General features: G+C 30.0%; 2 protein-coding genes across 14 annotated transcripts in view; one reads left to right on the top strand and one right to left on the bottom strand.

Moving 5' to 3' along the window:
* Positions 1-18,426, top strand: part of LOC107452357 (DNA-binding protein RFX6) — a 54,592-nt gene that overhangs the window by 30,139 nt on the left and 6,027 nt on the right. For 3 of the 11 annotated variants that reach the window (XM_016068818.4, XM_016068813.5, XM_016068815.4), the window contains 3 exons: positions 1,266-1,499; positions 2,458-2,611; positions 4,610-5,025. In XM_016068818.4, coding sequence (XP_015924304.2) covers positions 1,266-1,499; positions 2,458-2,609 — 386 coding nt within the window. In that variant the 3' untranslated portion in view covers positions 2,610-2,611; positions 4,610-5,025. Of the gene's footprint in view, positions 1-1,265; positions 1,500-2,457; positions 2,612-3,521; positions 3,737-4,609; positions 5,026-18,426 lie in introns of those variants that run through there. The other 8 variants (XM_071182944.2, XM_016068816.5, XM_087167302.1 and 5 more) reach the window with 5 other exon arrangements.
* Positions 5,546-18,426, bottom strand: part of LOC107452356 (uncharacterized) — a 43,215-nt gene continuing 30,334 nt past the window's right edge. For 2 of the 3 annotated variants that reach the window (XM_043049405.3, XM_016068810.4), the window contains exons 9-12: positions 17,321-17,376; positions 12,992-13,180; positions 11,007-11,123; positions 5,546-7,212 (exon numbers count right to left, since the gene is read on the bottom strand). In XM_043049405.3, coding sequence (XP_042905339.2) covers positions 6,719-7,212; positions 11,007-11,123; positions 12,992-13,180; positions 17,321-17,376 — 856 coding nt within the window. In that variant the 3' untranslated portion in view covers positions 5,546-6,718. The remainder of the gene's footprint in view (positions 7,213-11,006; positions 11,124-12,991; positions 13,181-17,320; positions 17,377-18,426) is intronic. The other variant, XM_016068812.4, reaches the window with a different exon arrangement.

The following is an 18,426-nucleotide window of genomic DNA, read 5'->3' as shown; positions in this document are numbered from 1 at the left end:
AACAATAACTAATTATCTAAAACTATGAAAGTTTTAATAATGACACTGCAAATATTCAACACAGTTTGCTAAGATAGCTGAAACTGCGTATGATATTTGCATTTGTAACGTCAATGCTCGTCACACGTTACATTTGGACAAGTGCACATGTGCATATGACTTATAAACTGCCCTGAGTTCGTGCCACTGCGCGGTGGTACGTAAATACATGTTTCACCCCAATAAATATACGTTTATTAATTTATGTTTCATAAAGAAACTGATATTGAGTCAATTATAAAAAAAAATTCACAAATTTTGCATACTTAATTAGGTATGTATGATTTGCGTATTGAGAACTGTTTTTTTTTTCTCGATCCACAATCGACCCTTCCGATTCGGATCGACCCCCATTCGCCCCCCTGTCTCATATCGACCCCCGCTTTTGTTAAATAGACCCCTGGGGGTCTATATAGACCACTTTGGCGACCACTGTCTTAAAGGAATAATTATGGTTCGACGCAATCAGAGTTGGGCAAAAAAGTAATAGATTAAATTTTTTGATTGCAGTAATCAATTACTTGTAATCATGATTACAACTTTTATTACAGCTGTAATCGTGATTACGATAGTCGATTACAGTAATCTATTACTTGTAATCATAATTACAGCATTTAAAAAATTTTATTACAGCTGTAACCGTGATTCCAATAATTGATTACTGTAAATTTGAACATTTTAAAGACACAGAACTGAACCGTACAGTTTACCTACACTGCTGCAACTAAGTGCAGTTGTTCCAAACAACCGGTTTTTGTGCTCCGGGACACGACACAAGTACTCGTTGCGACTATTAGTGCACACAACAAAACGGCCCTTACTTAAAAAACAACATTACCAACCAAAGCAATATATATATATATATATATATATATATATATATATATATATATATATATATATATATATATATATATATATATATATATATATATATATATATATATATATATATATATATCGGAAGATATGAAAACCTCAAATCCTGCTTCATTGACGGAGAAAACAAAAAGGACTTAAAAAACTATTATTACAAGAAAAGCCACTACCAAATTATGTCAGGCAATGAAGGGGGTTTTGATATTTTTAGACCCGCCTGACCGATTAGATTTCGATAACGTTTATGTATTTAAATCGGGCATAATATTTTTAAACAATATTAATATACTGTGACAAAATTTCGTAACGCCTAATGCGCATATTTTTCATTACATTTTCTGGCAAAGAAAAGTATGGTTTCAACAGCTTCAAATCTGCAACATCCTGTTTTATGATCGACTCAAAAAGGTGCTTTGAGAGGGAAATAAAACATTCGAAGTCAAGCTTGATCAATAACACTTCTAAGAAGATAATAGCGGACAGAAAGCATCAGAACATTGAATATAGCCAAATCGGCAAGCAGCAAACAAAGCCATGCTGGGATTTCAATGGCTATGTTCCCCTTGAAACAAGCGACAGAGGTAAGCAATGAAGGTTTTAATTGATTTTCTCAATTATAATAGTCACAGTTTACCCAGGTAGCAAAATGTTTATTTCCACAAAGCAAAAACCTTTTAATGTGAACCTAAGAAGGTTTGTAATGCGGTTTACGTGTAAATCTTCTAACCTTAAAACGAGATCTGAGACAATTTGCTCTATTTATTCTATGCACATTACCGTAACCTTGGAAAACAACCTTCTATATAAAAACCGCAAAGTGAGATTGGCTTAGGGTTTTTAAGAGCGAAAAATCCTTTAACAAAGCTAGTCTCAAGGTGAAAATAATCTTAAAACTAGGTAATTATAAAGTTTCTTTTCGCAAAGTCTTGTATCCTCAGCTAAAATCCACCTTGTCATGAAATTTTAATGGATGATGCAATTTGATCCTATCGCTAGTGTGATGTCAGCTGAAATGTCATGATGGACCTAAGTGACCATTTTACCTAAGGGACAATGTTTTTTAAGAAATAATTTTTAATCCTTTTAGAATGAAAAGTTTGAAACTCCAATATTTTTGCTCAATTGAAAAAAGGTTTTTAGTACAAACATTTTCGTGTCAGTAAAAAAAAAAAAAATTCCGACACAACGTTGGCGGTTTCATGCTTTCTGGGATTGTACTTAAAACGATAGTAAAATGACCTGAGTTATGATTAAATGATAGTTAAGATTAGAGATAAAATCATTATTAGAAAAGATTATGATTACCCTAAAGTGCTTTTCTAGAATCTTTTTCTTTTCTTCTTCATTTTTTAAATTCGAAATTCAATGTTACAGATTTTCATTCACCATATGTTTTAAAATTCTGTGTTTTTATTTTGTGAAGTATGAAGCATATTCAATTAGGATTTTAATTGTCGAACGAATAAAAATTTTAATCGGCTTCCAAGGCAGACACTTAAGTATTTTAAAAACATTCACTAAACTTTTCTTGTGTTACAGAACTGTTACATTGGAATGAAACTAATTACAGTATTCCTCTTTCAATTACACCAGAAAAAGGACCTTTCATAAACCACGAATTAGATTCTTTAAGAAAAAACTACACATTATCAACCGATTATCAAACAAGACACAGCTGTCGATTTTTTTAGAGGTAAGTCTATATTAAGGCATTTTACAACTATTTTAAAGCATTTTAATAAGGTACAACTTGCTTTTAGCAGTTAATCGAAAGATTATTCAAAGTATGCGCTTTTATTTTATTTTATAACCATCGTTGAACAGCCGACACAATTTAGGGTTTACGACTACCAATGTTCAACTCGGTAGCCTTGTAATTTTGAACCCAATCCAGAAGACAAGGGAACACCTGGATTGAGTACTGGGAGAAATTTGCCCTCGTGGAGAACTTTTTGATTTAACTAACCCGCATTTGCGTTACATAGAACGGAAAACCACGATTACCTTCCACGGTTAGCGCGACGTCATGGGGACTCTAACCCATAATCCGTCTACCAGTGAGGATATTTTACGTCAGTACTGTGGTCGGTGCAGAATTTGAATAAACCAGCCTTCGCCGGGATTCGAACCCGGTTCAGCTCATTGGGAGGCGAGTGCTCTATCCTCTGAGCCAACACGGCTCAAAAGTATATGCTAGTAAAATACTATCATGCGTTAAAATATATATATAATAAAAATAATAAACGTGAGTGCTTTATAATTGATATCGAAAGAAGCTTTTTGACAACCATTTTCTTTTTCATATATAGATTTTCTTATTAAGATTCATGGACTCCATGAATCTATATATGAAAATGAATGCTTGTCTGCGTCTTTTATTCGCTATCACAACGCTCGAATAAGCCATATGGGAAGAAGACCGGTTCCATGTCTTGAACCTCCCCTCGGTTGTATAGGAATTTACTACGATATTTTCCCCTTTCTTAATATTTTTCGTATTTAATTGTCACAAATATTTTCTTAAAATTTCCACGACGTTTTTTCTTGTAACTTTGTTCAATGTAGTTTTCAGTTCCCGAACTTAAAAGTTTTTAAATTTATAGGAAAATCGATGCAGAAACTAGCATACTTCCTTCTCCTATGACTCTCCACACGCTAATGGTGAAAGCATGCGCAGTGTTGCCATAGGTAGAGAGTTCTACTTGAAGTTTATGCACTGTATATAACTGGAATTTAGAAATTGTGCATTGAGGATTGAAAAGGAATGATTTAATCATTTGAATAAAGGTGGTAAATGGATAATGGACTTAGTTATAAATTTGAGGACTGATCAATGCATTTAACAAAACATTGTACAAACAGTACTAAAAAAATACCCTGAAAATTTTTTTGATTCAATGATTGGATTTCAAAATATCTTCTGCATTAATTAATTAGCTTTGTTATTTCTGTGGGGATCACGTTATTATGGATGGTCATCATATTTCACACTGCAGAGCACTTCCTGAGAGTTCCTTGGTCGAGCGTTATTGGAGACAATGACTTTTTTTCTTTCTTTTTTTTGTTCATGTCTTTTTTCCCCTTTAAGTCAAGTTCTCCGCCTTTGGAAATTTTAAAAAAATTAATTAGCAAATTTGTGATCACCCCCTAAAAAGATTGAGTCATAGAACGTGAAGATTTCGTAATTATCTATATCATACTGACCCTGGTCAAATTCTTAGACACTGAAAAAGACTCTGTGTAAAATCTTAATTATCAGGTAATACTACACAGCTTTATTGTTTTACGCGACTGAAACCGGTTTGCCCTTGTTTACTTTCGTGTATCAATTGGCTAACATTGTAATGCAATACATTAAAAATAAGAACAAATAGGAAGTATATAAAAAATCTCCCGAACAAAAAACCATTACATGTATGTTTAAATATAAAAGTATTGCATACAAACTCGAGCAAAACATGTCATTATTAAAACACTACAGTGCATCTAATAATTTGTTCTAATTATTATAATACCTGATATAATAAATATTCTATATTTTTATAATATATCGTCAAATTTATCCAATCGTCGAATTTATATAAATGTCCCATAGATTACGCTTTGAGTGGTAACCCTTTTTTAAAAGACGAAAATAAGAAACAAAATCACCTGCATTTTACGAGACTTTTAAATTCCCCGTATTTTACAGGTTTTCCCTGTAGAGCGGCAAACCAGGTTGAACATTGAAAAGGTACATTTCTTGAGCTGGCATTTCGTGCCATATCCAGAGAGAAAAGCTCACTGAAGACTTGTCTCTCGAATTATTGATAATCGTATTGCTTTATAACATGAAAAAATTAGTTTCTCACTGTTGTCAATGCATTGAGAGACAAAATCATATGACAGATAAGATCCTTAATTATCATTGAACATCCAGATTTCTTTAGTTGTCATAATTAAAGGAATAAAAATTATCAGGATAGTTTTTTCATGTGAAATATTTCATTATTAAATATTTAACAGTGTTTATCTATAATATTTATTTATCATCCTTTCTTAATATTCTCAGCTTTTATAATCTCTTGAATGTAACTATTATTACAAATAAAATAGTTAAAACTAAAAGCGATGCTCCTTTAAGTTATAGTAACCTTATGATACATTTAAGACAAGTTTTTTGGGGGGTAACATTATATGTGAACCAACTACATCATTTAACAAGTTTTAAAAGTACTTGTATTTAAATTAACATTGAACAAAATGGGTATAATTGAAATATGTTTATAAAAAAGCAAATTATTTTTTTTTAAAAAATTATATATTTAAAAATTTTACGTCACAGCTTTTTTCTTTACATTTCGTCTCTATTGACCATCGAATAATAATTTACATCTATTATAACATTAATTATTAATATTACCATTAATTGCATCATTATTTGTTATTACATTATTTACATCAAATAATAATTACATACTTGTTATTATTCCAGAAAAAACCTAACAATATTAATCAAATCAGACTTTTAAAAAAATCCCAACCACAAAAAAGCATTTTTAAATTATGCTGTAAAAAAATGTTGATAAAAATAAAATGACTTAAATCATGCAAACCCTGCAATAAAGTAAACAATAGGAGGCACAGCTACATTTTTCCAGCTTCTTTTATTTACATAAAAACTACAGTTTGATATGTACAATATTATGTACAATATAGTACAATATTATGACCTCCAAACTTTCACACTTCATTTATCTGAACAATACTAGAATATAATCAGAAAAATTTGACGAATAAAAAAATATAACCAGAACACATAGACTGATTTTTCCACAAAAAATAATCAGCCTTTAAGCACTCAGAAAATACTTTTAATCACTTTCCAAAGAAAAAAAATTATAATCATAATTAGGATCTGTGCAGCAATAAAAAATTTTTCTATCATTTAAAGCTCTTAGTTTATGACCATCAAGTCAATAAAATTCAAAACTCTTTTCACAAAATCCTGATAAAATGACTAGTTTCAGATAAATATTGCAGAGAAAAGTGTGAAAATCACGTTTTTTTTTTTTTTTGTAATTTGGAATGACAATTGAATGACATTGCAAAGAAAAATATCTTTTTTCAAAAGATAGAGAATTAAGCACTTTTTACAAACCCCGAATAAAAAGAGCACTTTTAAGGGCTTTTAAAATATGTAAATCAAAAATAAGCACTTTTTAAAAGCACTATGCACCCTGATAACACATATAAAAATAATAAAATATCTGATAAGAGGCATTTCCCTCTTTAACTTTAATTCTCCAGCCTCTTTAATTCATTTTGAAAAGTCCAATAGTATGTTCAGCCCTTAAACTTTGACTTATTTTTATTATACTTGAATGTAATCATAAATATCTCAAAAAAAATTTAAAAAAACTAACAAATTAATTAATAACAATTAAAAAATAAAGTAACAACAATAAGAGCCACTGTCCAATATATCTAATCTAAAACAGCAGCAAACACTTGTGGTGGAAACTGTTCCCACTCTAGATTTAATTGTTTTCTTTTTATACATTCATTCGTTCGCTTAACGAAATGATTAATAATGTCGGGCAAAGTTTTGATACAGTGAACATCCTCAGAACACACAGCATTTTCCGACATTATTTAAAGTTTCTTTTATTTAAAAAAAATTTTCAATAGTATGTTCTGCCCTTAAAACTTTCAGGCTTCTTTTTATTATACTAGAATATAATCATAAAAAAATAATAAATTAACAATTAAAAAATTAATTAATAACAATGACAGCCACTGTCCTTGCTACAGTATATCTTTAGTCTAAAACGGCAGCAAACACTTGCGGAGGAAACAATTCCAAATCTAGATTTAATTGTTTTCCTTTTGTACATTCATTTGTTCGCTTAACGAAATGATTGATCAAGTCAGGTAAAATTTTGATACAGTCTACATCCTCAGAACACACAGCATTTTCCTGACACATCTTGAAGTGAGGACAATTCTTACTTTCATGTTTAAGGACTTCAATGAGAGAAGAATTTTCACTCTTTATCAATTTCCTCAGATGGTAGATGTTATAAATGTGAGCATAATAAGTTACCAAGAAATGTAAGACATGACAATAAAAGGCATATTCTTTAAAGTTCTGAAAAGTAGGAATGTCCAGGTCAGCTATAGTCTTTAGTGAGATGGCAGACTTATCTGTATCAGTATTCATAGATAATTCTCTTAGAACTTGCTTCATTTCTTTGGAAGCATAATGCATCGGTTTTCGACCATATTTATCCTTTATTTCCAGTAGTTTGGGGCCTGAAAAAAATTAAATGAATTTTTAATGTAAATTGTTTCGCAAAAATCCATAAAATACTAAAATAGAACACAAAATTAGCAAAAAATTACAAGTTTGTATAAAAAAAAATAATAAAAAACAAAATCAACAAAAAAGTTGTGATCGCCTTATTACAATCACTGGTTACCCATTGGTCAAATGCTTTTTCCTTTTTGGATTGAAACTTCTGGACTCCTTTAAACGCCACAACATTTAAAATTACAGGTTGCAAAAACTGTCTCTATTGATGTTTGTCCTCTTGTCGTCGGATAAGTTTTCAAATTCTGCCCATATACGTGTTTCAAGACGAGATTAAATATTTTTCCGTCTTCAGTATTCATATTTATATTAAAATCACCGTCAAGACAGTAATTATAAGTTAATAATGAAAAGAATATAAAAATCCTTTAAATTATTATTATGTAAACACATTAAAAATGACTTCAGGTGCAAAGAAAAAGAAAAAACTTGTCTGGAAAAAAATAAATTAAGAAAGTTTCAAAATTAGTCTGCTTTTGTTAGACTGATTTTTTGATGCTTACAACTATTAAAATCACTGTCAAGACATTAATTATAAGTTAATAATAAAAAGAATGTAAAAATGAAAAAAAGAATTCTAAAAAAATTATAAAACAACAGCAGTTGCCACAGCAACACATGCAATGACGAGGCATATGCACTGTTTACTATTACTCTTGAACACAGGTGAAAAGTGTGATGACATCCAAATAAGGTGTGCACGCCACCAAACCCAAAACAATGCCCATTTGGCCAATAGGTATAAAAAAACTCAAATTTAAATTTTTCAGAGATTGTTTTATAGTATAGAATAACAAGTACAGACTGAATTGAATTCGAAAAATTTAATTTTACACAGAAGTATAAACACTTTTAATTTTTTACTTTAAAAATGTGTATTCCTATTTCCATAAGCTAGCAATGTAGTTTTATTTTATTTGTAATAATTTGTAAATTATTATTTTTAAAAAAAAGCTTGTACTTCACTCATTTAAGTAAATTTTCATTCGTAGAAAGTAATTCTGTTGATTTCAATAGTCATTCAGCATTTGGAAAATTATAAGAAAAAGTGAGGTAAACATAGTGTTTATTTTCATCAGCATCTCTATACATATGAACTAAAACAAACTTAGATATCTTAATAAAACTACTGCATATAAATAATATAGTTTAAAAATTTAGTACTAAATATTAAATCAATGTAGCATGATAAGAAAAATAACAAAACTAGAGAACAAATATTAAGGATTTTTATTTTTATTATTTTTTTTGAAAAAAAAAATTGGGGACCTAAAAATAGTAGTTTATCATAATATAAGCATGTACCCCCTCAAGTAACAGTGTCAATAATTTACTTTTCTAAAAAATAAAAATATATTAAATTGGATTAATCTAAATAACACAATTCTGTAAACTACATTCACCTTACAATCCCAAACAAAAACCAAAATAGTAAATTTGAAGGATTTTATTTCTAATGATTGTAATAGCTTTAATTTTTCTTTCTTTCAAATAATGTGCAATGTGCCCATTTTTGAATTAAGTATTCGCTTCTTAAAAATTACTTTAATAAAGCATTAATAACGATCAATTCCAGATATAAGTTGTCTTGTTTTGCAGTGGTAAGTGATCTACATAATGTAAAGCTTTATATTTCAAGCTTTGCGTTAAAGATCTTCTACTGCACAAATATTCTGCAACAATTGAGAAAAATAAACAATTCAGATCAGTATTGTTTTAAAATGACAGAATTACTATTGTTAATAAAGACTACTACTATTGTTGTAAAATGACAAAATCTCATTTTAATAGTTGCCAACATAGATTGGAAAAAATCCAGTAGATATTACAAAATATAAATTTCATGATAATGTAATAAATATGTTAAAAGTAGGGAATTTTAGGGATTTTTATCGTCATTAAAATAAAAAAACTGCAATATTTTCCAGTTATGACATTAGACATACTTGAAATGTTATGTATTATGTTTACTCATAATTTCACATATTAATAGGCATTTAATTCATCAAATATAGTAAGAAGATTTTTTTAAAATTAATTCAAAAAGAGAGTTCTGAATAAAAATAAACAAAACATTTTAGAACAAAAAAAGTTTTTGAACTGATTTCTATAAATGAGGTTCGCTTCATTATGCATTAGTGATACTTAATTAAATATTCAAGCAAGTAATAATCTCTACAAAAATTGTATGTCAATAGGGATTTTTTTTTAGGAAAATTACTTAATTTTAGGGAATTTTCAAAAATGTACAAAAACGAGAATTTTAATCAAACCAGTAGACCAGGAGAAATTGGCAAAATCCAGTTAAGTTGGCAGCAATGTATTCTGCAAATTGAAATTTCAAAATAAAAATAAATAAATAAAATAGGAGATATCTTTATGAAATAAATATCAAATTATGTATGAATGCCAAGATAAGGAAACAAAAATCATTGGCAGCATGTAAAATTTTCATCCCAACTTTGACATAAATCAGTTGACATGTTCAGATGGAAACATAAATTGTTTCTGCAGAGGTTGTTCTATAATGTATGTTCCGATTTTAAATACCTTTCGTTTTATGGGTAAAATGCAGATTCGTAGCTACTAGATATTGGCAAGCCTAGTCAGGATTGTCATTCAAATCTGTGTTTGCCCTGTATGTATATTAAGAGGAAACTCTGCTCTTGAGTAACTTAGATTAGTTTAGCTATACTAGTTTTAATTGCTGGAAAAGCTTAAAGAAATAAGGAGCAGCTTAACCTACTTAAAACAAATAATGCTATAGTAAATAAAATAGTTTAGTATAGCTAAAATATCCCATAGATAGCGTTTTGAGTGGTCACCACTTTTAAAAGACAAAAATAAGAAATAAAATTCCCTGTATATTCCCAGTTTGTCAAGAAAAAACTCAAACTTCCCTGTTATTTTAGGTGATTGATTAAAATTACCTGTTGTATTTTCCAGGTTTTCCCTGTGGTGTGGCAACCCTGATATTTACTTTCTTTTAAAAGATTAAATTTATATTTAAAAAATAAAAGACTAAAGTAACATTTTTTTAATTAAACAGAACATAACCAAATCAAAATTCTCGATGGTTTTATATTGATGGACCAACATAATCTTGATGGTAACCATCAATAATTCTATCATGAACCACTATATTTCTTGATGTTAAACAACATAAGTAACCATCACCCCAATGTAGGAATTTGGATTGATTTATGATGGTCCAACGTAAGAATAGCAACTTGCTTTGATGGTTTGTTCATGTTGAATCATCAGAAATTTCCATCATATTTTCTTAGAAATCAAATGTTGGTACGATCATGAACACCCATCATCCCAATGAAGGAATTCAGAATAATTTATGATGGGCCAACATAAAAAAAAAAATCTAATTGTTTTGATGGTATATTCCTGAGAGCCAGCAATAATTCCCATAAAACCATCATGGAAATGTATAGTTGGAACCATCATGGATTGTTGGTCCATGAGAAACTTCTCTTGACAGCTAACCATTATGGAATTAAAGTAGCATTTTCCATCATGGAATGAAGAAAGTTTGTTGGTATGTCAAAAAACACGAACGCATAATGGAATATGTTGAACGATGGTGACCATCAAATGATGTTGGACCATCATGAATCACAGTGAAACCAGCATAAACCATCAAAATGTTTTGATGGACCATCAAGAATTTTGACTAGGGCTAAATAATAAGCTAATAAAAAGCCAACAACAGAAAATTACTTACCGCCATGCTTTAAAATACTTTTTGCGATGCTACATTTGTTTTCCTTCATAGCTATGTGGAGACTCGTCTGGCCCTCGCCATCAACTGCACTAAAGTTCAATCTATGTTTGGAATTTTCTAAAATAATTTTTAAAAAAAATATATAAATATATAAAATTGCCTTTAATATAACCAGAAACATTTAATCAAGTAAAAGTAAATACACATATTAGTTACAACTAGCAAAAAAAGAGGTTATTTTTTCCAAAACATGTGTATAAATATTTCCCTCATCACAGAGAGATTTATAAGTGCTTTAAATTATGCGTTTTAAGAAGGCAATATAGCATTTGAAAAACTTTTCATGGCAAATGCTTTTTTGTCTAAAAGCATACTTTTAAATTTAAAGTTTAGAGAAAAGTAAGTTTAGGCAAATCAAAAGATAAAATGCTTTCAAAACATTAAAATGCAAACAAATTATAGCATGATTACTTCTCCATTGTGTAATGCAGTCATAATTTGTCAATTTGATATTGTGGGGATGTAATTAGCGAGCATGTCAACCTCCATCTATCAAATAAGGGTACCTGTACACTTTAGATTTTTCAAATTCGTGACTTTCCATCACTAATTCCAAGAATTTTAGCGAAATTATTTTCTCCAACAAAAAAGCAACAATAAATTTAAAAAAACATTATAAAAGCATTAATTGAAATAATAGGTATAACCAAAACTGTTATACTCTGCATCTTCATACTTATGGATTTTAAATTTCAAAAGCGGAGTAAAGAAAGAGTTGAAGAATTCTTTGCTTTTTTTCTGTCGAATTATATTCCAAAGACACTTTTCTCGTTCATTAGAAAGGAAGGAAAATCTTAAAGCTAGAATCTTAAATTGTTAAAAATAAATAATAACAAAAATTCTGAAATCACAGAAGTTTAAAAGATAATTCCCTCTAGAAACGATGTTTTTTCTTTCATTTTTTGAAAAACATCATAATTTTGAAGAACACGATGAAAACATTTTATATTTTAATAAAATATGACTGTGAGTGTAGATTTTGCTACTAATTCAGATATTCAGAACACCATGAAATTGGGGAAGAGGTCAATTTCATTTTAAAAATTAGATTTTTCAGCGATCTAAATCCATGACTTTCCATGATTTTTTTTAAATATTTTTTAAAATCATGACAAATTTTGTTCAATACCGAAATTCATGACTTTCCAGGTGTGCAGACACCCTGTACCTCTAGATAAAATAACATGTCTTATATACCAGTGAATAGGTATTTAACATTAATAGTTAAATACCTATAAATACCACATAACACTCCTTCGAGAATTTTATCTGTGATAGAATTTGATGAACGAATACCACTAGTTGATTAATGCTGTTTGTTTACTTTTTATAGCTCATTATTTATTGTCTGAGAGAATTATATTTACATCACCGGAATTAAGGATTTTTTAGCGTTATTTGGTAAGCAAATCAGCTGTTTAATATGGGTGATGTTAGCTAGTTCATATCAAGTTCGGGTCACTAATAAGGGGACATAATTATTGACCATGTCAACCTTCATCTATCAAATGGTACCTCCAGATAGAATCAAGTTAACATGTCTTATATACTAGTAAATAGGTATTTAATATTTATAGCGGCAGTTACGCCACAATATTTTGAAAATTTGTTTTCAGCATTACATACTTCTTAGTTTATTCTTGATTTGCCTGAACTCATTTTTTTCCAAACTTTAAATTACGAACACAGATAAAAGCGAATTCGTCATGAAGGGTTTCTGCACTGTTGAAGCAATTTTGATTATATGTTCGACCCAACATTTAGTCTGGTTAAAAGTTACCAACGTTCCCAATTTTTTTTCGTCGGTAAAAGCAAATTTGTTATAGTTATATGCCAAGAGTAAAAACACTTAACAAAATTGGAAAGTATTTTTAACATAATTGGGACTAAAAGGGTAAATAAAGTCATGCAAGATGAACAATTACCTGAAGAACACTCGTTAATTAATATTTTGTAACATACATTCTTTTCTAAGCTAGAAAGGCAAGCCACATGTAAAGGTGTTTGGCCCAAATTATTTTTTTCATTGACATCTAGAGTTGCAGAAGAACACAATTTTATGTACAGATCTGCAGGTCTATTTGTCCTGATGAGCTCATGAAGCTCAAATTTACCTAAAATATAAGGGGTCTGTATATTACTCAGAAGTTCTTTTTTGAAAACAAAACATTAATATCCACCACCACTAGATTGATCCCAAAATTACTACTCAGAAACATTAAAATCCATCACCACTAGGTTGATCCCAAAATTACTACTCAGAAACATTAAAATCCATCACCACTAGGTTGATCCCAGAATTACTACTCAGAAACATTAATATCCATCACCACTAGGTTGATCCCAAAATTAGAAGTTCAAAAATCCAAACAGCCAAGTAGAATTGCATGAATTAAAAATAATAATTAAAATAAAAATATTTAAAGATTACAATTTTAGTTAGATTTTTTTTCTGCTCATGTTGTGAAAAAGAATTAATAAAATCATTCAAGCATTGGAGAAAAATCTAAATGCATCTTCCTAAATGCACATCTATGTATTTAAAATATGTTTTGTAAAAAAAACTGCAGTCAAAATAGTTAGTATTGACCTCGTCAATTCAAAATGTTCAAAATTTAAATAGGGTTCACACTCAATTTCAGAAGAAGAAAAAATTCCCTGACTATTTCCAGTATGTCGGATAAATTTTAATGGAAATTCATACCATATTTTATGGATAACATGCAGTTTTTCAACAGAAAACTTTGATTTTTTTGAAATTTCATAAAATAAATATCAAAAATGTTAGAATTATTTTACTCGAATCTCAATAACTGATTACTGTTACCAGCAATTCTAAGACTGGCTATTTTCCAGGTAAAATAAGGAAGTTTTCCATGGTTTCTTTTTTTTATTAAAAAATGTAATCTTCCCTGATTTTAAGAGTTAAAAAAGAATTTGGTCCATGTCACCAAATTTATGCTTATTACTTTTATAGTTGACTGATACCAAGCACCTTTTTTTTATCAATTCTTTAAACCCGTGGAAACTTCTGAACGCAATAAAAAATTTCTTTTCATTTGGTTTTTATTTAAACATTGTAAATTTTCTTTTATTAAAATGTTTAATTCAAATTCATATTGCTCCATAAAATGCATATTTTTTTGCACTTTCATTCCGTAAGCTTCTTTCCGATTAGAATTTATATCCCCCTTCTAATATTTATGTATATATATAAATATACAGTGGTACCTCGAGATACGAGTGCCCTAACATACGAGTTATTTGAGATGCGAGCTGTCGAGCGAGCGAAGTTTTGTTTTGAGATACGAGTGACATTTGAGATACGAGGAACGGCCAGGCAAGTCCTTCTCATCCTCGACAATGCTCCTGCTCACCCACCGAACCTCGAACATGACATCCTCGAAGAGTTCAAGTTTATAAAGGTTCTCTATCTACCACCACTCCTATCCTGCAGCCCATGGATCAGCAGGTGATTTCTAATTTTAAAAAGCTGTACACTAAGCACCTGTTCCGGCGCTGCTTTGAGGTGACAGAAAACAGAAACCTCACCCTTCGAGAGTACTGGGAGGACAAATTTAACATCGTGATATGCCTCAGAATTATTGATCAGGCCTGGTTGAGCGTTGCAACGAGGACCTTGACCTCTGCATGGAAGAAGCTGTGGCCAGAGTGAGTCTGTAGCCGAAAATTGTGCTGTGACCTGAGTCTATAGCTTCGAAGGATTTGAACCCAAAGTGCCAGTGGAGGAGGATATTGGGTCTCTGGGAAAATCCATGGACCTGGTGATGGGTGAGAGAGACGTGAACGAGCTCATCGAGGAGTACTCTCAGGAACTGACGACAGAAGAATTACAAGAGTTACCGTCGCAGCAGCATTCGGGGGTTCTGCAAGAAATTGGTTTCGAGGAAGAGCCAGAGGTGGAGGAGGTTATCTCTACAAGTGAGATAAAAGTGTTCTTGGGAATGTGGGCAAGAATTTCACAGTTCGTGCAAGGAAACATCCCGAAAAAGTTGCATCTGGTCGTGCATCGGAACTATTTCATGACACCCGCCTAACTCATTTCTGCAGCATTCTGAGAAGGAGGAAGAAACAAACCTCCTTGAACAGTTTTTTTTAAATCCAGCTAAAAAAGCAAAGACCGGTGAAGAGAAAAGCAGTGACTAAAATTAAGCATACAGTAGCATTTAAGATGTGTGCAACTTGCATTTAAGTGATCAAAATACAAATATGTATGCACACTTTATAAAACCAGTTTTTTTTTTTTTTTTTTTTTTTTGCTTTACATTTTCTTTTATTATGTTTTTATACAATACTTGTCATTTATAAATACATTTTTCTTATTCAAAAACACGTAACAAAAACAATTGGGGGTAGCATTTTTGGGGCTGGAACGGATTAATGGCATTTCAATTAATTTCAATGGGGAAAATTGCTTTGAGATACGAGCAAATTGACATACGAGCAAGGTTACGGAACGAATTAAACTCGTATCTCGAGGTATCACTGTATATATATTTGATAAATTAATTATTGTGAAAAATGGAAAAATTTTAAACAAATGCATCAGTTTTTTTAGTTTAAATAAAAGCAAATAATTGAAAGTATTTAATCTTCTGAAAATATGTTATAAAGTTTATTTATAAAAATATCTGGTGCTTTGATAAAAAATATTTGGTGCTTAAGACACTAATGTTTAGATAAACATTATCATATTTGCAGCTAACATGACTAAATAGGAATGCGGCACTTTGTTAATCTACGTGCTGTATAAGTGAGGGATCCTTCTAACATTGTTTTTCTTTCATTCGAAATTTGTGTAATTAAATTAACAGTTAATCCATTTGGTGAGGTTCAGATAATTCGAACTCTGTTAATAATCGATCTATATAGATGGATAGATAGATAGATAAAAAAGATGATATAATTTCTTCATCAGCTCACACGATTATATCCGCAAAAAGGAGTGCTGTATAATATTGTATCAATATAGCCAAGGCAAAATATATCAACAAAATAGTGTGAGGAGCACTGAAAAATTTTTTTTACAAACAAAATAGAATAGAGCACATAAAGTAATAAATATGACGCAAAAAACAGAAAAGAAAATGTAAAGAAAAAACAGAACAAAACATAAAACGAAATGCATAAAGCGAGTAGCAAATTCAAATGAACTTAAATGAACGGGAAAATTTTCATAACAAGATTGCCAGATTACAAAATATGAAAACAGAAATACAAATTTAGGTGAAAGCGTAAACAGAGGGTTTTTGTTTTATAGCACGTTCTTAATGCAGTACTGAAGTGTGTTTGATTTGTTAGTTACCAAGAATGGTATATATATATTTATCCAGGGAGCAGAGCCCCACTTTTGAGATATTTCCATAGTCACTGATTGGGAACATAATTTTTTCGAGTAAAAAAGTCGTCATTTATAAAATATAAATAGAAAAATGTACTAGTATAAAAAAGCCTAAATAATTCAGTTATGAAACTAATAAACTATAAAAAAACTGTAAGAGGTTAACCAGATTTGCATATCACATGTTTGACGAAAGATAACTAAAATTTTGTGTAAAATGTTTTATTTATGAAAAAATTGGCTAAAATTCTATTTTTTTATATATATAAAAAAATTCATTACAGTGCATAACATCAAAAAATTAAAGCAATTTTCATAAAAATTACGAAACAAACCATTTTTTAAAAAATGGGAAACATGCAGTGCCCATTAAAGTATTTATACGTAAGAAAATGAATTTGGTAGATGGTAATATTACCTTTTTTTTTTAATTTCATTGACAGGTTTTATTGGAATTTTATTTTATGGTGTTTTGATTTACTTCTCCTTAAAAAAAACTTTCTAAAACAACTTTTTAGTGAAAAACTGAAACACTGGTAACTTGCAAGAAAAAAATAATAATAACCAGAATAAACACTAAGTGGAGTGAAATTTCTTGAACCATATAATCTAATTTTTTTTAAAAGACATATATCCCCCCCCCACACACACACAACTATGCAATTTAATTTCTTGAGACATTAAAACAGTTTAAAAGAAACATTATTTTATAAACTGCAATAAAGGTGTTGAGAATTTGAAAAATAATCTCACGTTTAAATAAGAATAAAATGATCATCTACTTACAAGGAAAGGCTATTTTTTTAGAATCCAGAAGCATAAATGGAAAATAAAATTAAATATTTACAACATTTTTGTTAGTTACAACTCCAAAATTTGATAAAAAACTTACCATCATTATGGGTTGGTGCAGCCTGTTCATTTTCTCTGCTCTCATCTTCTGGTGACCTATAGGGATAAGGAAGTTATAAAACACTTAGATAATTAAAAATTCCACTTAACTAATTTTATATAGTTTGTCTACTGTAAGAACTTCTTCCACTACAAAGCCGTCTGCTGCTATAGAAACAAGAATAGTGCATTTCAGGGAGGGTAGATTCCTTCCCTCCAGAAATAACACAATAGATGGAAGAAAAATATACTCTTTTATGACTAGGGGAGTTTTTATTTTAACAGGGGTCTGTCCACACATTTTGTGAAAGGTCAGTTTTTGTAAAATTGCGAAAAAATTACTCATAATTTGTGAATATAAAATAAACTTTAAGTCTAATTCTTTCAACCAGGGTCCTGCTTTTGTGAATTTGTGCAAATAGGGTCCTGTTACTGCAAAAAACTTTTTCAAGGAGTTTTTAAATTGTAAATACAGTCAAACACCGCTAAACTCCCGGATATAGTGAACGAAATGTTCTGTCCTCTGACGGATGTTATTTTTTGTGGATATAGTGAACTTTTTTCTGTCTTCGACTGATTTTTTAAAAAAAAAAATTTTTATTAATTTGAAATTTCTACTTCAAATTAAATACATAAACCGATTTTCAAAACCATCTATAGAGGGGAATGTAGCGATAAGTATTTTTTCTTGTTTGCTTCTTTTATCTCACTTTCCCATCCCTAAACAAACCAAGCAGATGTTTCCAACCCAGGCAGACGATGCACCTGTAAGGTGTCAGCGTAATCAATATGCATTTTTCTCAGAGGGAATGAGTAATTATTTATTATCAGTCAAAGAGTTGGACACTAATATGTGTTGATAAAGCCCTCATTTCAACTCCTTTTTGCTCTCAGTTCAGTTAAAATAAATCCTGCAAACAAGTGTCTCAAATTTAACTATGGCTAGCAGTAAACGTAAAACGTTCTCCATTGATGACAAAATGAGCATAATCAGAAAAATTTAAAATGGATGCAATCAAGCTGATATTTGCAGGGAATATAAACTATCCAAATCTGCAGTTTGTAATATATGGAAAAATAGGCCATTAATAATTTCTGCTCATGAAA

This window comes from Parasteatoda tepidariorum, chromosome 7 (assembly GCF_982258835.1).
Source record: "Parasteatoda tepidariorum strain Cologne lab strain chromosome 7, Ptep-v5.0, whole genome shotgun sequence".
Taxonomy (NCBI): domain Eukaryota; kingdom Metazoa; phylum Arthropoda; class Arachnida; order Araneae; family Theridiidae; genus Parasteatoda; species Parasteatoda tepidariorum.
Note: the sequence above shows the minus strand (reverse complement) of the source record. Positions and strands in the feature narration are given on the sequence as shown.